Here is a 23,134-nt window from a genome sequence, read left to right on the forward strand (position 1 = left end):
GAAGGAAACATTTCTCTGAGAACTAAATGGTGATACAGTTTCTTCCAACCACACATAAATAGAACATAAGACTTCTCATGAGTGTGTAACCTTCTATGCAATTCATATCGGACAGAGATTGAATGGCAGGTGAAATCCTGTAAGGAATCCCCATATCAAGGCAAATGATTTATTTTATTGAATTAAACATTGTATGACACAAACCATTCTTCAACTGAGTCTGAAAATTTTTTGTTATTCAGAGCCTGCCACTCTAGGTATAGGGAGTTTAAACTTAAGCCACATAACATAGTAGAAGAAAATATTGTGCTTGGAAAAAAAAAAAGAGTACAAATAACAGTTGATAGAACCAATTGTGTCATCTAACTAGTCCTTCCTAAGCTTCAGTTCCTTCACTGTTAGCATGGGCATATTCCATACTTTGCCTACTTTATAGGGTTATTATGAAGAGGAAATGGTATATGTATATATGAAAGTCCTTAGCAAACATGATGCACCCAGCAAATGTTGCATATGGTACATCACTTCTATAATATCTGGGCATAAGTCTACACCTATCCCTATATGTATGCACACATTCATCTAATTTATATATGAAATGTTTTCAATTAACTTGTAATCTAGAATCATTTCATCTAATGCTAAATTTATGGATTATTCGGTCAAAATGCATCAAAATAAGTCATCATGCTTCCACAAAGTTGGGGAAATAGAAAAGCATAATAAAATATTAAAACAAACCTAGAAGCAATGAAAACCAAAGAATAAACAGAGCGTAACAAACACAAAGATAAAAATATCACTTTATTTGCTTGAGGTCAGAGATCATGTCAGGCGACAGTAAATTCAAAAGGTAGAAAAAACATGTAAATAGATGAATTTATAGGTAGAAAAAGCAATTAGATAAGAAATGGAAAATTTTCAATAGTATTGTTGGGTTGAAACATCATGGAGAACAAGGGAACAAAAAAAGTATTGGGGAAATAATATATAAGAAAACTAAGAATTATAAATGAAAGGCATACTAAGTGAATCCCAAAATGAGACATATTCCCACTATGCTCAAGAAGCAAGTGAATAGTTTGAAAAGCAGTTAATTTTAAAAAGCTATGATTTGTTTGCCTGAAACTCACTGACTGTTCTCTAGGGATCAAATATATTTACATTCCGCAGAAAGGAAAATGGTGAAAATTTTGTGGGGTGGTTTTTGTTTTGTTTTGTTTTGTTTTGTTTTTGGACAGGACTTGTAATTTAGATGCATAACCTCTTATTTTTAGAAGAGAATGCTATATTTAAAAATCGCTAATAAGTAAGTGATTGAGAGAGGTTTCAAAGCACAGATGCACTATGATTTAGAAATCGAAGTGGTACTGATAAACCTAACTTGACAGAGTCTGATGTTATTATTTTCATTTTAAGATACATCTAAGGATCATCTCGGGTATTTTATAAGTTAGGCTAGCAGTAAGGAAGCAAAATGAGCTGTAATAAAATTTCTTGATAAATACATGTCCAGAAATACAGAATTTAATTATGAACAGGGACCACATATTTAACAAAGATCATTCCTTAAAAAATAAAGTAAGGGTTGGAACAGAAAGCAAGGAGGCAGGGTAGACGGGAGGCAGAACTAAATGAGTAAATGAGGTAGCTGGCAGGAAGCCCTCTAAGCTTAATGTCTAGACCCACTAGGATTGGAAAATCGACATCGTTTTGGTGGAAGACAGATCCTTTCAGCGCCATAAAGGGGTCTGGATTGATATCATTTTGTTAGACCAAATTTAAATAATTTGAAAACAGACCTTCCATAACAGGCATGCTATACTATTTGGATCAATTTGTGTCTAGTGCATTCATTCATTCTACAGTTACTGAGTTTCAAGCCTGTGACAGGCATTGTGCATAGGCACTGGGCTCACAATGACAAACAGATAAGTATTATTTCATGTTTCTCTTGGCAAAGAATTAAACCTCCAAAAAGCAAATACACCCTCAGATAGTGAATCATATATGTATTAAGATGGTGAGGAGTTGGCAGGATTAGAAATAGGAATATTCTCAAAGGTCTAGTAAGGATATTCAACAATAAAATTCTAAAATGTCTTTTAAAATAATGACTGATTTATCACCTGGACTGTTGAGGACCATCTAAAAAAATTACGGTGCTTGCCTTGTACAGATTCTATAAAAAATGTCGGATTTGATAGTATAATCCTTTTCCTAGCACTTTTCGCCTCATACTCTTTACTGTGGGGCAGTGTTCTCATGGAGCAGAAGTCCTGTTGAGGAAGGGCCCCATATTTTCTCAGGTTATATTCTTGGGCATTTTTTATATGGGAAGTCTGTAGCTTTGTAAAATATATTATCAATAAGGATTATGCAGAGCTTTTTAAAGTCTATAGTTTAATCTTTCTGGGATAATCTGAAGGGGGACTGGAAGGTCTTATGTGGTTGTGTGATGCAGAATGTAGGTATGTTTGGTGGCAACAATCTGGTGCCCTCCAATAAATTTCTCTGAAAACACTTACTCTTGGGTGTACTTATAAAAAGCCCAAATCAATTCACTTCTGTATAGTTCATGCACTCCTTCACAAATAACCCTTGTCAGGCAGTGCACTGAGTACTGGAGCTAAAGGAGAAATAAGACATTGTTCCTTAAATGACAGGAAGCCTTGGAATGTAATGCGAATAGATGTTTTGAATATAACACAGTAAATTCCATGCTGAAAGAATACACTGGAAAGTGAGCACCCACAAAGAAGGCAAGAACTAGCAGTGGAGAGGTGGCTCTATAAGGGAGAACCTGTGGTCCAGTGCTAAGAGGAGCCACAAGTTTGAAGCACAATGGAGAGCCACCTGGGCAAGAATTGGCGATTCCTTTTGGTAATGTGCTACCCCACTGTATAGGGGTGGCTGTGTTTATGGCAGTTTGGAGTTTGAGGCTTGCTATGTTGGTCATTTTCTGTGCATTCCAGGCAAGGATACTTCATCTCTCCGGACCTCACTCTCATTGTCTATGACGAAGAAATTGAGATAGATGACCTCACTCGTCCCTTTCGGTTCTAGAACTGCAACTCTGTCTAAGCTTGTACTAGCACCTTTGAAAATATAAAGAATATGGGGACATTTCATTCTTTTATTTTAAAAGATGCTTTTTGGAATGATGCACGAGGAAGAGTTTTATATATCCTAATAAATTCAATTAAAACAAGGGGTTAAAAGAACCCAGCCACTTTTTACGTTTATATACATTGTAGCTGCACAGCAGGATTTAGAATAGGTAAAGTCAAGGAAACACACCTCCATCCTAAAAAACTTAGTGCCAAAGAGTACGAACAACAAAACACCCACAGTGTTGCGTGGGTGTAATTGCCAACAAGCTTTATGGAGAAGTGGGGTTTCAGAAGCAATTTGAAGGAGAAGAGAAAGGTGGTGTGACATGCCTCAGTAGGAAAGCTGTTCAAGTGGAAGGGATGGACGAGAGAAGGCAGAATGCAAAATGAAAACAGGGTGAAAGGGAGAACCAAAAAAAAGAAGAAGATGAAGAAGATGAAGAGCCGAGAGGAGGACAGGAGGTAAGATGCCTCAATGGAAATAAGAGTAATAAAGGACCAGGTAATTTGGGCACATACAGGGTAACTGAAATAACCCAAACAAGACAGAGACATTCTGTAGATAAGAGAGACACAAACCTGCCAGAACATGAGGTAAGCCTTTGAGAGAAGAATAGCTAGAAGGATAGATGAGGGAAATCTAAACAAAGGAGAATAACCAAGACTCCACAGGAGCCTTCATCTGAAGGGAAGGGGGAAGAAGCAAAGATTTTTATTGTACAATGAACCAGTATGACTCATTCACACATTAATTTATTGTGTGGAAAGAGTGATGTTATAAATTGCGGTGAACACAAGATGGATAAGACAGAACCCTCCACCTTCCCTTAAAGAGTTTATAGTCCTTGAGGAGAAAAATCAGTTTTATTGAAATAATTCTGATACAACATGTAATGAATCTAAGAAGAATCAAAAAGAAACTTTTATGATTTAATATTAGATAACAACTCCTCTCTATGTTATCCTTTTGATATTTATGGAGAGTCTTTACTAAATGGTACTAGTACTCATTAATACTCAAGTATTAACAAACCTGTGTACGTTCTCAACTTGCCTTTAGGGCAGAAGTTATATACTTAAGAAAATGTTTCTTAATGGATTCCAAAATATTTTTTCTCCCTCACAAAACTTTCTCCAGGTTTATGGTAGGATTGTAAATCATATTACTAACCTCCAGCATTGGATCGCTGTGGACATATGATGCAGTTTGATGGTGTTGCAACATACTACTTAATGTTCCTATTTCTTCATCTCTCTGACTGGGTGTCCCTGATATCCACCAGCCACAGCTCCTCATTCTGACAATAGTGAGACAGAAGGGAGTTTTTAAGATTTTTAAGATGAAAACAATCAGTACATTGTTGGAATAATTGATAGGAACAATAGACCAAAATTTGGTGTAAGGCAAGAATTTCGACTCCTTCCTTTCCTCCTCTCATTTATGTTTATAAAAATCGAAGATTTAAACTCTAATTCCCCCACTCCCAATTTCTTAGCTTTCTGGATGATATGAATGTATACAAACCGTCAATATAGGAAGTTAACCCAAATCTACTATGAATCATAAACCCCTCCAAACTAGGAACTAACAATATATTATAACCAGTGGTAACTAGAAGCAAATTCCTGTCCTAACTCAAAAAGAATCAACACATGCTTCCAGTGATTTTTTTTTTTTTTTAACATTTACTACAGCATCAATTTAGTCTGTGTTATTCAGCCTCTTCTAATTCACTGATTTCTGGTATGGCGTAGGGTGGTAGAGAAGTTTTCAGGCAGAAATAGTCAAGTCGTAGGTAGCAGCTTAGGAATGAAGGTGCTGGATGTGGGATACCTCACTAGTCCATTGAACAGTCAATAAATGAAATGTATTGACTGCCCATTTTATGGACAACACTATAGGAGATTGATTCAGGTACATTTGCTATGGCATAGAATAAACAGCAACGGAACACATCCTATTAAATGAGATCGTCTAGATGAAGATCTCTTACCTGGAGGGTCTCAGTGACCTGTGTAGTGGAGGAAATAAGCTAGGTCTCTTGGAAGAGCCTCCAAATTCTGAATCAGGACAAATCAGAGTGGAGACGAATAAGCCTAAGAAAGCCTCTCTCTCCATGAGAAAAACTTAGGCCCAAATTCGTGGTAATTACTCCATTTTGACACTGGGTTTTGTTTCTTAGTGAGTACTAGCCAGAATTTTGTGGTTGTTTGTTTGTTTGTTTGTTTAAATCTCAATTATTTTCTAGTTTTTGACTATTGATGATACTGTTGAAAATAAGATATTGTAAATGACAAAGATATTTTATCTAATATTCAAAAAGAACCCAAGAAAAGCAGGAAGAAAACTGGCTGGGCTTTTTTACCCCCTGATTTCAAAGCTAATGGTAGCTTAAGTGTATATCTTTATGGAGTTTTGGATTTATTTGTAAAAACTAAGTATGTTAAAATAAATATTGTTTTCTTTTCAGATTCCAAGGGGCCTGTGCAGAGTTTGTCTAAAGTTAAAAGAAAAAATGGCAACTTAATCATTTAAAAAAAAAATCTTCTTCTTACTAGATTTTTGTCTGTCTCCTCTTTTTTTCCTGCTCAGTCAGTTGGCCAGAGCAATCCTACTTAGCCGTGCTTCTGTTCCGAATTGCCTTCCTCATTCCACCAAATACCCCACAGAGTGTGAACACTTGCCTGGCACATAGCAGGCACTTTGTAACTCAGTTTTGACTTCAGGGAAGATGTTTCCATTTTTAGACCTCAGATAAAGTCTTTCCTCTCCCCGGGAGCTTTTCCTGACTCTGGTAGACCCTGTTAATTGGTCCCCATCTGATGTGTCTTAGGAGTCTTCTCTTTGCCATACATTGATGGGCACTTGGTCTTGAACTGCTTTTCCATGCAATTTGGCAGAATACTTATATGACAGTTTAATATTTGTGTGTGTTCTTTCCCCATTTATAATTGTAACTCCTTGAATTTTGGAATCATGTTTAGTATCTCTTGGTTCCTGAGCTCTTAGCACAAAGGGCTAGGTGGTCTTTAATCTCGGGATATTAACCACATCTGTAAGACAATAGTGTCCTTCTTTTAACTACCATGAGAGCACACAACAGATAAGCCATGCTGGTGTTTTTCAATGAATTACGTGGACAAACTTCTCCTCATTAGGAGCTTCCATTATATTTCACCTATTTTTCCCCCCTCTCTGTTCTGACTTATTTTCATACAAATTCAGAATTACTTGGAAGATATCCAAACTAAATTAGTAAAATGTCTGAACTACTGAGTATTTGTAGAAAGCTGTAGGTTTATTATTTTCACTCACACATAATATTCATTTGCTTGCCAACAAAATACTGCCAAGTAAGGTGCTACTGATCTTAAATATAAGTCTCACTTGTAATTAATATATTCATTCTCGGAATGGTATTTGCTATAGTCCTTGAAAACAGCTTTTTTTTTTTCCTAGCTAGGTTGTACCTTATTACATGCTCTATCTTCTTCTTCTTTCCCACCCCCCAACCCTGTCACCAATTTCTGATATTCTTTATGCTATTAATTTTTAAACCTTTATTTAATAAACATTTGTTTAACCCTCATTAATTGTCATAAAATTTAAATTAGTGGATTCTAGTTTGAAGAAATTTTAATATGGTTTCAAAGTCCACATAAAAGAGTGAGAATTAATCTTTGACAAGCAACTTTGTTGTGTCAGACAGTTTATATAGTATTCCATTCTGTCTCCATAATAACCTGTCAAGTAAAGAGTAATAAAGGTAGTTACTGTTTAATGCAGGCATGCTACATGGTAGGCATGGTCCTAAGCACTTTTATATAGTTCTCACTTGCTTCTCACATCAACTCTTAACACGTAAGTTTTATTAGTTTTAATTTACAGGGAAGGTACTAAGACTCAGGGTCATTAAATGATATGTCACACAGCTAAATGACAAAGCCATGAAATAGCAACTAATTGCAAAAAGAAGATTCTAAAGTTGCTTCCCTACTAAGACTCCTGGATATGTTTGGAGTGGATATTGATATATCATCATATATGATGCTATAGCATCATTGATGCTGTAAACAACATCCTGATCTCAGAGGGTCCTGACTGAGTCTGGGACTGGTTCTTCCTTGATGGCCAGTGCCTAAGTTTGGGACTGGTGACATGGAGGGGGCTGAGGGCTGTGGGACATCCTTGAGAAATGATTCTGTAATATCATGCTTTGCTGCTCCAAACATATAATGACAATAGATAAAATCTAGATAACCAAATGGACATAGTCACGTTCAAAACAATTCTCCATCTTTGAGATCCAGAAACCACATTTCAAAAGTGGTTAGTTAGGACTGAAGCCAGGATTCTGCTGGATTCTACTCCAGAAGTGGTAATTAGATTTAATCTCTGTGGGACAAAACTAAACCTGCTACTTAAAGCAGGGCAGGGGAGAAACTTCATTGTTTACAATAGGAGACTGGAAAAAAAATTCTGTTGTTGATCCATACCTGGTATTAGGACTTTTCAGCTGGAGAGTTAAAGGGATAGGAAGAAAGATATAGTTTTATGACTTAAAACTGAATTAGCCATATGCTGGCTCTGTGATTCAACTAGCAATGTCCTCTATATCCCTGTAGCACATCAGAGGTACAGGAAATGCCTCATGAGACCTCGCCTGGTCTAGGAGTCTGAGATAGGCTGGTAGAAACAATGGCAAAACTATTAGCAAGGGAAGAATGAACACATAGAAAAAGAAAACCTTTCACTACAAAGGGCTTCAAACCAAGATTCCAAAATATGTGAATGAATCTAATGCTAGTAAAAGCAGCAAAACAAAACAAAAAACTATAAAACAAAAGCCACAAACAAACAAAAATGCCAGTGGTTATGATACCAAGATTCTACTCCTGAGGAAATTAATTAAATTGACCAGTCTGACAAAGGCTTTGAAGTAAGTATGTTTAGAAGCTCAGAAAGATAAATGAAGGTATGATTTCTACTAAAAGGAGTGACAAATTATGAAGTAAATCCAAGCATAAACAAAGCAAGAGCACACGTGTTTAAAATTAGAAATGAAAAATAGTCATTGAAATAAAAGTTTCGGTAGACAGGGTAAACTCTGGAGACCAGTGAAGAGAGAACTCGTGGTTTGTAAGAGTACAAAGAATCACCTGGATCAAAGCAGAGGGACAAACTGACTTCTAAAATATGCATGAAATATGGTTAAGATACATGGGGGCAAAATCCAGATGCTCCAATCTTGCCTAATTGGAGTTCCAGTAGAAATGAATGGAAGGTGTGTGAGAAACACATGGAAACTGAAGAAAATTGAAGCAAATAATAGCTGAAAATTTTCAGGATTGGAGACATACGTAAGCTCTCAGATTGAAATTGTTCTTTCAGTATTGAGCAGGACGAATAAACAAAAATATATGGTTAAGGATATGGCAATAAGATCTCAGGACACTGAGAAAAAAGAGAAAATCTTGAAGTCCAGTAGGGGATTTTGGAAACCAGTTCCACCCTCTGCAATATGACCAAGGGCCTGGTACTGGAAGCTTATGTTGAAGGTGGCTAGGGATAGTTTTCTTACTCTGATACCATCCCTGGCATTGTCAAAGACCAAAGTACTACACAATTGTAAGGAAAACCTTCTTTCAAAATGTACCTAAATTGTCACTGTAAATTTACCTGCAAATGATCACAGTATAAACGGTGTTAAAACCCAGTAGGTGGGAGGTAGGGGGAATACTGGACTTAGTGACGGTATTCACAACCCGAATGAATCAGTACATGTCACTTCATCTGTAAGTGAGGATAATAATCCCTCCTTTATCAGCTCTCACAGTTTTGTTGCAAGTGAATTTTATGCATGTGAGCTCTTTATAGACTTTACAAATTGTAGCAAACTTATTTCTTCATGATAGACATGAATGTAAGCTATGGTTTTTTTTAACCTCTTAGAGTTTATACATTAGATTTACAAAAAGCAAGTTAACAAGAAAAACCCTCACAAAAAATACCAAAAAAAATTTGCAGAGCTGTTTGTAACAACTCATCACAAATCATTTTGGGTGTACATCAAGTGTGGGGGTTTAAAGTGAACCAATGGGATGGGTTTAATCAGGTTATGTTTAGTGTTTTTAAAAAATGACATATTATGAATTATTCTATCAATTTATTCCCACTTTTTATTATGAAAATATTTAAACGTGTACCTAGGCTTAATAATTGTTAACATTTAACCACATTTACTTTATCTGTATATGATTATATTTTTTCCTGAATATTTGGAGGTAAATGCCATTTCACCCCTAAATATCCAGTATGCATCTCCTAACAAAAAGGATGTTTATCCACATAACCATAATATCATTGTCACATCTAAGAAAGTTAACAGTAGTAATTACCCAATATTATTTTATAACCAGCTAAAATTCAGATTTCCTCAGTTTCCTCAAAAACCTTTTTTTGCTGTTTTCTCCCCAAATCAGAATCCACACATTACATTTACACACACACTACATTTATTAGTTGTCCTTTTAGTCTTTTTCACCTGAGAACAATCTCTCCACCTTTTTTCCCCCCTCTGTGACATTGGCTCTTTGAAGATAACAGGCCAAGAATAGTTTTGATTGGTGTTGAAGAATATTTTGGATTTGTGTACTTCCCCCCCTCCCGCCCCCGCCTTCAGGGGCCTGCTTGTTCCTCTGTCCCTGCAATTCCTGAAAACTGGACTGTTTGTCTAAAAGCTTGATTAAGGGGCGCCTGGGTGGCTTAGTTGGTTGGGCAGCTGCCTTTGGCTCGGGTCATGATCCCGGGGTCCTGGGATCAAGCCCTGCTTGGTGGGAAGCCTGCTTCTCCCTCTCCCTCTAATGCTTCCCCTGCTTGTGCTCTCTCACTCTCTCTGTCAAATAAATAGATGAAGTCTTTTAAAAAAATAAATAAAAATAAAAGCTTGATTCGATTCGATACATTTTAGATGAGAGTACTTTATTATGATGTATTATACTCCATATTGCATCACACTGAGAGACACATAATGTCAGGCTATTTTATTAGTAGTAATATTAAACTAAGTAGTCTGGTTGCAGTGATTACCACCAGATAAATCCACTGCAAAGGTACATCTTTCTCTTTGTAGTTATTAAAGGATAAAAATTGAGTATCTCCAGAATAACCTTTCTCTTAAGAGTTTTTAGCATCCATTAATGAGTATCCTGGGCTCCTTTATTTAGCATTGCAAAATGGTGGATTTCTAATTCTGTCATCCCTTCTACTGTGAGTCTCTCATGAAGAACTTTTCCTCATCAAATAGGCATGAACTATATTTCCTCCTAAAAAAGCTTAGTGCTTCTGTGCCTTTAATTACTAATTTTCAGAATAAGAGATTTATGTAATAGTTACTTCCAGTGGTGGCAACTAAGATTTTTTTCCTTTTCTGGTTTTGAGGGTTACTTATGAACTCAATGATTTTTTTTATAGTTAGATTTTTTTGTTTAAAAAAAATCAAAGCAATTTATAACTGCAAAGTGTATATTATTTTTTGCTTGGTGAAGCTCAATGTGAAGCCTAAGTCCTAATGGAATGTAGTTTGGGGGGGAGGGGATAATCAGAAAAATGTTTTCTTAAGTATACATTATTAAAGATCCTAATCATTTTTTTTAATTTATGAGATGCTCTTTTCTGAAAGTCTCTCAGTACCTTAACCAGAGTATAACTGAAAACAAGAATGTCAAAAAGGCACATTTAAATTGTTCTCAAAATCAATCAAAAATAATGAGGTGCTGGGAAAAAGTTGTATCCTTGATAATTACATCTATCAGTATCAGAAAACAAAAGAGAACAATCAGGAAATGACAACCCCACTCCCAAGTAGCACATTAAAAAAGGCTAATGAAAAAAAGTCTCTTTTAAAAATTGTACTAAATTAGCATTTCAAGTAAATTGACAACTTAAGCGTTGATAAAGGCCAATCTGGGGCCCAAACAATGGAAGTTCTGTTTCTACTGTTATATGCTTTTAGAAGAAATGATCTCACTTGACTTTTTTGTTGTTGTTGTCTTCTATATAAATGGAAGTAATTGTCCTAAGGGAGGTGACTGTCCTCCTGTACTCCTTAAGGGTCAGGACAACCCTGGAGTATTGTGCTTAATTTGGGGTTCTATTTCTTAAAAAAGATTGACCTGGAAGAGAGTAACCAGGATGGTGAAAATTGTTCAAAGTGTTTCTTATAGCATCCCTCTAGTCTCAGTCTGAAAAAGGGTTAATGTAATTGTCATATTAGACAAGGGATCCAACCTGTTCTTTATTGCTCTAGAGCCTAGAGTTAGGACCAATGACTGAAAGTAGCAGAAAAGCAGATTTGGGTCTAGAATTAGGAAGAAGTCCTTTACAAACTCAGCTGTATAGAGCTGGAGTGGATTTACCTCCAAGGGGATGAGCTCCCCAAGGCCGACCAGCACCGTTCAGAGGTTATAATCCCTTTACTTAAAGATGGTGTATGGGTGGGCAGGGGTCTCTCACATATTTTTAATATTTCTATAATTATAATAAGGATGTTTTAAAGGTCATTTAAAACTACTTTGTAAAAAAAGAAATAGAAGGTAAAAATGAATTTTATATCATGGCTTTAAAAAAGAACACCTTAACACATCCCAATTTACATGTTATTGCTTTGTATTTGGGAAATGTGGGCTGTGTGCGGAGGCAAAGTTCAAACTATGGCATTTTAAGATCATCGTACATTGTTTTTGATGACATGAAATTCTTATTTCATTCAGCCCCCAATTTGGGAGCTTATAAATAAGTATATGACTTTGTTAGTAAGAATAGAACATAACGTTTTAGACACTGTCTTAAGAGTAGAATTAGTATTTGAATTATCAGCAATGACAAAAGCATTTTCTTTCAATGATAAAAGAAAACTTATGTTCGTAGATCTTCAAATATGTCAGTTCATTTTGAAGGTAGTAGTAAGTGCTGGTATTTTATTATTTTGGCTTGTCAAGTGATTTTATTCTTTATTATTAGACCAAGAGAAAAAAAGTCCTAGTATATTCCATCAACATATTCATCAGTCATCATTTTTGGAGACAGTTTTCGACATATTGTATGTTTTACTGTGCTAACAAGAGAAAAGACTAGCCATTAAGTTTATGTTTCTTTGTTTTTCAGCAAGGTCACATATCAGGAATAATGCTAGAAGTATGCTAATAAACAATATATAATGTAGGTCATCTGGGAGTAAGAAATATTTTCTAACTAGTTCTAAAGGGAAATATTGTTAAAAAAGGGATAGATGTTATTTACGCAACACATGTTGCTCTATATGTCACCATCAAAAGCATCTTGTAAACAGCTCAGCGCAGTAAATCTTCCTTGGTGATCGTCAGGGTTTTCAACTCGGTGTTAGATTTAGATTCAGCACACTCAATTCACGATATGCCTAACGTACAAAGCCTGCTAGATTATTTAGAAAGCTTCCGTTGGAAATAGGCCTTCTCTTCTGTGTTTTACGAGGAATAAATAGTATCCTGTGTTGCAGAAGCTAATATTACGTTAAGTGATGATAATTAAGAAAATTTTACATTAACAGCATTTATAATTTTAATGGCTTATGAAATGATGCTAAATTTTTGTGCTTGACTTTGATTTTGTTGAGTTCTTTAATTAATTAATTGCAATTTACAGACTATTTTTTATTGCTTCCGTTAGTGAAACAATTTTATATGACTGCGGATGAAATGATAATTCTCTAAGAATGCCTTAACAAAGTGTCATTGATGTGATTTTATAAATGTCATTTTCTCACATTTGGGAGATTTCAAAATGGTTTATTTTGTTTTCCAAGATGGTTTTTAATTGTAAATATCAGGTTTCATCATAAAGGAATTTATGTAGCTGTGTTCTGGAAAACATAAGCAATACTTTATTTATTGAGTTCATCTAATATGCATTGAGCCATATGGGAGACACAGTGATAAAGATGTGAAGTCATAAAGGCTGCTTTTATCAGATGGTCTAGCCTTTAGAATCAAGAGAACTTATTTCTCTTCTCAGCTCTAGGGCCCTCTGACATCAGGCAAAACTTTCTACTTCCCTGGGCCTTAGTTTCTTTATTTATGATACAAGAATTAATAAATCCTGCTTTCTCCACTTGCCAGGACTGTTATGTAAAATGATAAAATGATGTTAGAATGTTCAGTATGGTATGCTGTCTTTATGGGAGAAAATATGTATTTAAAGGCTCATATTTAGCAACTTCTGAAACATCTAAATTTTAGACTTCAGCTAAAAATTATAATCACTGAATCTCTTAGCTAGATTCCATGAATCTTGCTGGCCATTTTACTAAGGGATATCTAGAGGCGACATCACAGACATTTTTAGGCTGGATCTATGAAGACATCAATTTCTGAAAGTCAGCCATGTGTTACAGAATTTTTTTTAATACTAACTTCTGTTTTTGAGTTTAGGAATCTTTAAAAATATATTATGCTATAATTATGTGCCTCTATTTCTTCCAACTGTTTGTAACTAAAGTATAGTGTTGGGATCAAACCACAAAGTCTCAGTAAGACCCTCATGGAACTTTGCCCCAGCAGACCCACAGTAGCTTTAGTAAACAGCACACGTTAAGACCAGCATCTCAAAAAAATGTCGTGAGTAGGGTTGGGGTTTTTTTTGAAAGAAAACAATAAAAAGTGCATGCGTCTAAGTAATTCTATTTATACTTGTTTTCTCAGAAGAAGACCTATCAGTGCATCAAGTGTCAGATGGTTTTCTACAATGAATGGGATATTCAGGTTCATGTTGCAAATCACATGATTGGTGAGTGACACTCTAAACCTTATTACAGATAGCTTTTTCTCCTACTTGTGTATATCAATGCCTATATAATTAAACAGAGTTAAAGATGAATTAATTGTTCAGCCATCAATGTTTTACCTAGGCATGATTGATTTTTATTACTATTATTAGGCCTGATAAGACATTAGCACATTTTATTTTCTGCAAGGGCTAGTTTAGACTTCTGCAGAGGATCATATATCTACTGCCAGTCAAAACACAGGTGATTAACAAATTAAACTTCTAATCATTTTTGCATTATTGAAAACTAACAGGAATGGTTAATGAACTGGATGTTAGCTTTCCATAGAGTTTCAGACAGGTTTTAATTTCAGAAGTTATTATGGTAATGGCACTGCTGTGTGTTGCTTAAGCATCTTTGTATCAAAATCTAAAGTGGTGAGTTTTTGTGATAGGGAAATATAAATAATTTAAATTGCCATAAGATTGTTTTATATGTATGGTTTCAACAGCCTGGAAATAATCATGATCATAAAAATCATGTAAAGAATTCAGTAATCATTTTTTATTTCCCTACCAAATTTTACACAGATCTTTATAAAAGCTGTTTGGGTGAAGATTTCTGAAGTCACTCTTGGCCAGTGTTTTCAGGGATTTTGCATTTATCATATGGGCTAGAGCTAAAAGGATAATTTTTTCAGTTATTCATATTGTCCCATTATCTCCTAATTCCTCTGGGGTTAACTCCTATGTTTTTTAATTTGATAAGCACTTAGTAATAACACTAAGAGTTTTACCAGCCAATTAAACTTTATCAAGCAGATCTTTTTCTACTAGTAAAGTGACAATTACTTTATGCTATTTTTGTTACTCATTTGTGTTTTTATACTATGAGTTTTTTTTATTTCATCCTCATTGGATGGTATTTTATAATACCATAAATAATTGTGATATAATACTAAAAAGTCCAATTAACCTTATGCTCTCCTATTATCAAACTCTAAGACTGGAAAGAAAATTCAGCATTTTAGACTCTGAACTTCTTTTCAGGGGTAAACAAGTTTTATTATACACTAATCAGAAGCATTCTAAGAATGCTCAGTGGAAGGGTTGCTCCAACTGTCATTACTGATCATTAAAAGCAACCATAACAGAACTCCTAATGCTGTTATAGAAATTAATAAAGATAAATTCAAAAGTGTGTTAGAAAATTGATTAATAGCTTTTCAATAGGATTTGCTTTGTAGTTTTCAAATGATGGGTCTTTAGGAGGGTTATTGCTTATAAAAGACTAAGTACATAATTGTGCAAAGTGGAACTTACACACAACAGCTAAGATATTGATCCCTTTATCTCTATATTTTCCAGATTTAAGTACTAATATTATTAGTGATTTTCTTATACATTCAATATCCTATTCTCCAGTGTCGTAGAATAACAGTGACAGCTTTACTGAGTGTCTAGCAGGTAATGACAACATGTAAGAGAGATTTAAATAATGTGTTTCCTTGCAATTTTCTTCTATTTTGGATTCCAAACAGATATTCTTTATAAACTTTCAAAACTGCTTTTTTTTTGGGGGGGGGGGGGTTGGGGTGGCATGGGTTAGAAAGAATGAATTCTTCTGCCATGATAAATGCTAATATTTTCCATCTCTTTATTTCTTGAGTAGGGTTTATTGGTGGCAGTCATTCATGATTCTGTTTCATGATACAGTTTTATGTGGGCTTTGGCAAAAATGTTTCTCGGAATTTGCACCTTATAGAAGATTTAGCAAAATGTTGTAGGCCCTGCTTCTGTATGGTTTTATTCTACATAACTTATTTTGGGTTCTGGATTTTATTATATATCCCAGGAACCAGATGAACAGATTTACTATATTTTTCACCATGATATTCATGTTCTTTTGCCTATGTCAAATCGGAATTGAATATTGAGCAATGAGGGGACTTTTTTGACTTTCCAATTTTAGTATCGTTTGGCTGTAACATTTGTTAGTTTGTCCTGGTCCTTCTTTTGAAATTGCTTTATACCTTTCCTTTTGTAGTGCTCTTACACTCCTTGCAACATTAGTGCATTCCCAGGGCTTTCTCCCTCTACCTTACGGTGGATTAATATGACACTCAGTTCCTCTTGGGATCTGAGCATTTAACAATTCACCTTCCATCAGAGAAGCAAATTCTATTCCTTTCCACAGAGGGCCTAGTTATTTAATATTCATGCTATTTTTAATAATAAAATATGTAATTCTCTTGCACTTGAGGCCTAAACAAATGAATAGCATCCATTTAACTGTTTTATCTGTTGACCACGCATCCAAGTCCTTAAACTCCAGTCATGTTGTTAATATCTACAGAAAGAGAATGCATAATGGCAGGATGTCACAAAGGCTAAGGTATCCTTTTTTAAAATCCCAGTGTGATACTTAGTCTTTCAAATGAGGCAGGCAGCATTATTTTGTTGACTAAAATACCTCCATTGAGGGTAGGTATTTTTAGGTTGTGTGTCTGTGTATGTTTTTTATCTAATCAAAAAATAATCTCAACGAGACATTTAGCAGGGAAGAAGGATTAGAGGCTATCTGAAAAGCCTCTTACTCTTTTTGTTAAGAGGGTATATAGTGTTTTTGCAGATTTTGTTCTACATTTCAATCAGTCTTGAGGAAGGATTATGTCACCTGATGGAGAACGAGGTCTGCAGATGACCCAATGAAGTGTAACTTTAAATTCCTTCTTTAACCAAGTCATTTGCATTTGCTACTCTGTAGCACACATGTTCAGTGCAATCACCGTGCCAGACAACCTCCATGCTTCTTTCTGGAAGTGCTGGTCTCAGGCTATTGGCTAGGGACATTTGTGAAAGGAAAACCATCAATGTTTCTACCAGGTACAGACCTGGAGACGCTCTGCTCAAGGGCCGTTTTGTAGCTAGGTGTGGACACATGGTCTGAGTTGCAGGAATAATTACTCAATAAAAATGCATCAGGGATTTGACTTACATCTATTAAGGAAAGAAAGAAAACCTCACTCTCCACCACATTTTGACACAGTTTCAGTAAGAAATCAGACCAGTGACTAGTTAGGGGTTTCTTTTCTTCTTTACACACACACACACACACACACACACACACACACACACACACACACACACACAAAGAGCTACAAAACATTTTAACAGCTTTCCTGGGGAAAAGATTTCCCTTTTTTTCAAGTCTGCACAGATGAGATTTTTTCTTGTCTTCCTTTGTTCCTTTCACATAGTTTATGTTGGCTTTTGACCTGAGAATACAGAAAGAAGCCATTGTGGATTATGTCTTTTAATTCATTTTTCCCCGTTCTTTATCAGCATAGTAAATATTTATTGTTATTTTCCTCTTTGAGGTTTCTGTTATTATTATTATTTAGTATGGATTAGCCCAGATAGAGATGAAACCAGGGAATTTAAATGTGTTTAACCCAGCAAAGGAATTGCCTCATATAAAATTATGAGGCTCAACAGCAGTAGAGTAAATTTGTAAGTGCTCTGAATAAAGGGCTGTTAGGCATGTGATAATATAAAGAGATGACATTGCCAAGAACTATTTATGAGAAGCTTAATTTTTTCACTCTGATAATTCTTGACCAATAATTACCAGCCTCTAATTATCTATTTTAGTTAGAAAGAAATTTCGATCACTACGGAGGTTGGCATTGCAACTAGCGTCTAACTCCCCAAAGAGACAAATGTGTTCCAAACAGCCCCAAACAACTGTCTCATGAAACATAGTGAGCAAATTGCAAGCGGCTGGTGGTAGACAACCAGCAGTACACTCACCATCGAAGGCCAGTCCACTTGACAAAGAAATGATCAAAGGGGAGAAATACCATTATCCTTGGAATTGATTGCTACACGCATGGACTTTGGAGGACGAAGGGCCAGGATATGGCAATGGCCATTTCCAGGCCTCCCTTTCAAAGTTCTCAGATGGAGAATACGAAGGGAATGGGTCTAAACCATGTACGTAAGAATTATTTTTAAAAAATCGACTTAGAAATGATTACTTTATAAGCTTTGGGTTTTTGTATTTTTCTTCTGATCCGAAAGATCAGGGTTACAATGGCAAATTTGTATCTAAGGTGGCAGAACACACTGTTTTGTGAAAAAAATGGGAAATCCACAAATAGTCACTAATAGACATGTCCCAGCAGGATCAAGGGTGATGCTTAAGAGCGTTTGGAGGAAGCAAATGTATTTATCTCTTAGAAAAGCAAAGCTCGAATTTGGAACTATAAATGACAACTAATAGGAAAACACTGATGGAAAGATACTGACTATTTTTGTTCAAATATGGAATACTCAGTGTTTCAGAGTTATAATTTTTAAAAGACCACGAAAAGATTCAAGTCTTCTGCATGCACGTGGGATGATATATACCCCATGTGTTACGTTACATGTGATATACATCACTGATGTCAAAACAAAAAAGAATGCATAAATCAGTTTTGTACACTGTGGTGAATTTTTAGTCTGTTCTTGTGGCAAGTGACATTCATGTGTTCTGCAATTTGTTTGATGCCCAAGGTCACAAATGGCATTCTTTTCCTTCCATTTCTTTAGTGGATGGTGTGCTATGTGACTAATCTTCATTATAGTTTTGTGACATTCAGTATCACTTCTGAAACATTTCAGCTTGAGTGCTCTTGCTTTACAATAGACTAAGACCAATATTTTGAGGTCTATAGTGGTTTTGGATTTTATATGTCTTAAGGGGAAATATCCAAAGATAGGGATCTCTGCATAGGAAGATAAAGGGCCGTGTTGCTCTTTTAACTCTCAGCTTTTATTGGCTGTTTCTTTTTAAAGGAATAGAAATGAATCTACAATAATGCATCTATGTGTGGGTATGTGTGTGTGTGTGTGTGTGTGTGTGTGTGTGTGTGTGTGTGTCTGTGTGTATCTGCACTCTCCTAAGAAACTCAAAGTCATTAGATTCTTTGGAGTTTGCCTTAATTCTAAATGAGAAGACTATTGAATTCTAAGTCATCATTTGTGATGGCTTACAAAACTCAGGGAATTAAGAAACAAGCATTTGGTGTTAAATATGATGAAATACTGGCTTATTTCATCAAGAGCTGGATTAAAAAAGATGAAATCTGGGCAGTTTAATGGTAACAGAAAGCTACCCTCATGTGGGCAATGCTGGCTTATTTGAAAAGCCCATAAAGGGTTTCTACATGGACCATACAAAAGGGATACTTTCTCTTTAATAGCCATCTGTACAGGAGAGATGTGAAGTGGGCCAGGTCATCTCTCCTCAGCTGTCATGATATTAACGTAGGTAATGGAGCAAGCTCGGCATTCTGCTGGGTGTTGTTTTTCATAGATGTTCATCGATTTACACAGATAATTCTATTTATTTCTTAGAGTTGGTCCAAGTGAACCAGGCAGAATAACAAACATCAAAGCATTTCCAATGACTTTATCTTTGTTTGTAACGTAACTTTTGTCTAAAAAATGGTGTCACACCTACTGTGCAGATGGCTGCATGATTTGTAAACCAGCCAAAACATTTAAACAAATGTGTGATCTGGGGATAGATTAAATAAAGGATAAAATGGAGTGTGGGCCACAAATTCTAATAATCAGATGATTTTAAGTTGTGTGCCGTGTGGAGTGATGGTCGTAGTGATAGCAGAGAAAGCTTGCCAATGACAGCAAGGTGCCTTATAGATCTCAGAATGGAGCCCGTGGCCTGGTAGGCCTCAGTTTGAGAACCACACATTTTCTGTACAGCTGGTAGCTCTGTATGGGGACATCAGATAAAACTTATGTAAAATGAAGTGTTATTGCTTAGTATGAAATTGTTCAGAGAGGGAATTTGCAGACAGTAACTGAAAACAGAATTCATGGTACCAATGAAGCAGACTGTAAATATGAAGAGGGTTTAATTATCTGCGCAATTTAACAAAAATTCAAGATGTATTCAGAAAGGACATACACAGGCATAAATCGAACACAGCTACACTGTTTTACTGAGTGCAACGTGGGGCTGCAGGAACGTGGCAAGCCTCTTCTCTGAGTAGGCTTCCTAAAAACAAAGACGTTTTCAAATAAAAGAAGCAGGGGGAGACTTTAAAAAGAAAAAAAAAAGTCTTTCCTGAATAAGATCGTTTTCAAGGCTCCTCTTAATGATTTGGATTCTTATTTCTGAAGCAAATTTGAAAGAAAATCTCTGAGCCCATTTCTTAATTTTGGTGTTAAGCTATTAAAAGAAAATCAGGGGTGTTTATCCTGGTTGTGTGTTTTAGCCTGTGCCCAGCAGCTTGGATTTACAAGAGTGAAAAATACCGGCAGTGAGTGGAGTTTCTAATTTCCTGGCCCCTCAGAAAGCCCCTTGGCCATTTCTTGTGATGTTAATTTTCCCTGAGATGGAGGGTTCGGATCCAGTCCGGTCCGCAGATTGAAGATTGAGTCTTTTGTGACTTTTGAGAACGTACTGCCCTTTAAAGAGGCCTCCGAAGAATGTTGCTCTGGAGCCGAATTCCTGGATGCCAGCCTTCCTTCCTAGGCTCCGTACAGAGAGGCTGGGAAAAGAGACTGTGCCAGATGGATCGTTCCATGTGACTGCCTCACGTTGAATCACGTTGGCGGGGCTTCTGGCTCCGGGTTTGTCCTCACCTTTGACTTGCTGGAGAATAGGCCTCAAGTGTATCCGTGTTTTGCTCCCCGCTCGATATGCTTATTCTGCAACGCGGGTATCCGCTTCTGAATGAAGTCTGCAAGAACATTTCCTGAATGGAGGGCACCAAAAGTCACGGGCAGTAGACACAGAAAGTTAGACCCCTGCCCACGCACGCACGCCTGTCTACACAGACACACCCGGGCCTGTTTCCACGGGCTCCTTCGGACGCACAAAAGGAAAAGGTCTCTGCTGACCCGTTTCCATAGGTTATTTTTGCTCGTTTCGGGGCCGTTAATAGCAGTAAACAAAAGAAAGGGAGCCAATATGGAGAGTGGGTGTCGAACTTGAGCTGCTCATATTGTTGCATTTGGTGAGCTGATGGGGTTTCGTAGGTCACCTTTAGAATTATGCCTCTGACAGCAGCAGCTACCTGCCAAGATTGCAAGGTAGCTCACAGCTCTCGGGACGGCGCCCGTGGTCCGGTAGGCCTCAGTTGGAGGGGCACACATTTGCTGTACAGCTGGTAGCTCTGTATGGGGCAGCCGTGTGGGCTGCTAGGGAGCTGGAAAGGAGACAAGCATGAAATTTCTTCTAAACCCAACTCTGTTTTTCTGTACTGTTGGCTGCTTCTCAGTTCCTTGACAAAAAAACCAATCAGGCACCCTTTAATCCGCCTGTGATTACCACTGGTATAAAAAGAGAAGCATAATGAGGAAAAATGCCTCGTTTTGTTGCCTTCAAAAGCCAACAAATTGGAGTTAACTTGACAGGAAGTGGCTTAATAATTAGATTATTTATTTATTCCTGACACATATCCCCCTGTTACTGGTCTCAGGAGACCCTGTAGATGGTACGATTTTCAAGCTGCCATTACTTCGCTGTCTTCTGTGAACAAAGAAGCTACTGTCTATCAGTCAATTAAATGCACTCTTTAAGCAGAGGCTTCGAAGACCTCAATGGGGAGAGCCCTGGGACACTGTGGCTGATGATTCCTTTCTCTGTACTGTACATCACACTCTCAACTGCAGTCCCCACAGAGATGGAATAAAGTCATGCATTAAAATATCACTTGTTGATTTGTTTGCTAATGAAGAGCCATTGAAATGTTTGTGTATTTCTATGGCAAAATTGTTGATAAAAGGGCCTACTTGCCTGCATATCTGAGTTCATCTGCTGTGAGTGCTTATTTAGGAATTATTAAAATTAAAGTCAGTAAACAACAGAGTAAAAAAAAAAAACCCTGAGAGAACAGGAGTTTTCTTGCCGTCTTCATCAAAATGAAGTGAATAAAGTCAGGAAAAAAAAAAAAACAGAGGAATTGATGTCATTTCGATCTCTTGCTTACATTGCATTAATCCAAACATGGTTTTCTCTTGACATAAAAATGTAAGTCGTTTTCAGAGTATCTGGGAGCTACATCTTTTAAGTGTAAAAAGATACTAGAATCCTTTTGTGAGAGTCATGTACCTGGATATTTTATTTATTTTTTCTTTAAGATGAATGGCATTTTTGTGGCCATTTCTCTAACCCAGTGAGTATGCGCAGAGGCTTTTCCAGGGAGTATAGTGGGGGTTTTTATAACCAGACTAATAGAACATCTGTGGCAGGTCAGACTCAACCTCACAGCCACGTAGATTGTACAGAAATACAGCTTTCCTTCTCTCTCCGTTCCTCTTCCTGTTTTCTTTTTCTTTCTTTTTTTTTTTTTTCCTTTTTCTTTCCTTAACATTATTTTATTTCCATCTATGCGGTGATGACTTTTCCACCACCACCAAGTAGTTAAGGTTTTTATCCCCTAATATATTCGTCAACTTCTCACTACTTACTGTTTGCTGTGTACAAAGCATGCCTTGGCTGGACTTCTCTGGCTCCCATTAATTGGTTTTATATTTTAAGAGTACATCTGTTGTTAGGTTGGAGGTCTAGAGGTCTGTCTAGGCTGAAAGACTCAGATAATATTGTGACAGCTCTCCACTGAAATGTTTAGCTATCACTCTGCCACTTAAAGGGATAAATTTGGGATTTTTAAACCAAGGCCACTGAACATTGAAAAGTGTCCCCTCTTTGTCCCATCAGACTTTGTAAATGTAATGAAGGTTTTAACTATAGTTTTCATGATTACCTGACAACAGGCTGTAAGGAATTAATTCAAGACATCATCAGATGGTCATATTCCTTATTTCTACCCTGTTATTCCAAGTCATTTTGTTAGAAAAAGCTTAGATACTCGGAGGTGTTCTGTAATAGAAAATGAATTTGAAACCCCTTCATTAATTGGTGATTAATATATTTCAGGATTAGTTTAAGCAGGGCCCTACCTCCTGCCCAGTCAAGTATGTTCTGGTTAATATCCAATTATCTGCACCTTCGTAGTTATTATGTCTTAATATTTCGGATATGATAACCAGAAACTTGAGAGTAATGCTAATGAGGAGCACAGAGCAAGAATTAACCAATGACATACTCAATGATCCTTGGTGGGGAAAGAATCTCTTTCTTCCCCTTAACGCATTGCTTCAGCATCTTCTGGGCACTGACTGAGAAGTAAGACTTTCAGCT

General features: G+C 36.5%; 1 protein-coding gene across 1 annotated transcript in view; it reads left to right on the plus strand.

The window, feature by feature from the left end:
- The window catches only part of ZNF521 (zinc finger protein 521), a 156,820-nt gene that overhangs the window by 15,965 nt on the left and 117,721 nt on the right, over positions 1-23,134 (plus strand). Inside the window, exon 2 of the mRNA XM_028098121.2 lies at positions 13,851-13,935. Within this exon, the coding sequence (XP_027953922.1) occupies positions 13,851-13,935 (85 nt within the window). The remainder of the gene's footprint in view (positions 1-13,850; positions 13,936-23,134) is intronic.

This window comes from Eumetopias jubatus, unplaced genomic scaffold, assembly GCF_037043125.1.
Source record: "Eumetopias jubatus isolate StellerSeaLion01/CBP00866 unplaced genomic scaffold, mEumJub1_p1.0 scaffold_16, whole genome shotgun sequence".
Lineage (NCBI taxonomy): Eukaryota > Metazoa > Chordata > Mammalia > Carnivora > Otariidae > Eumetopias > Eumetopias jubatus.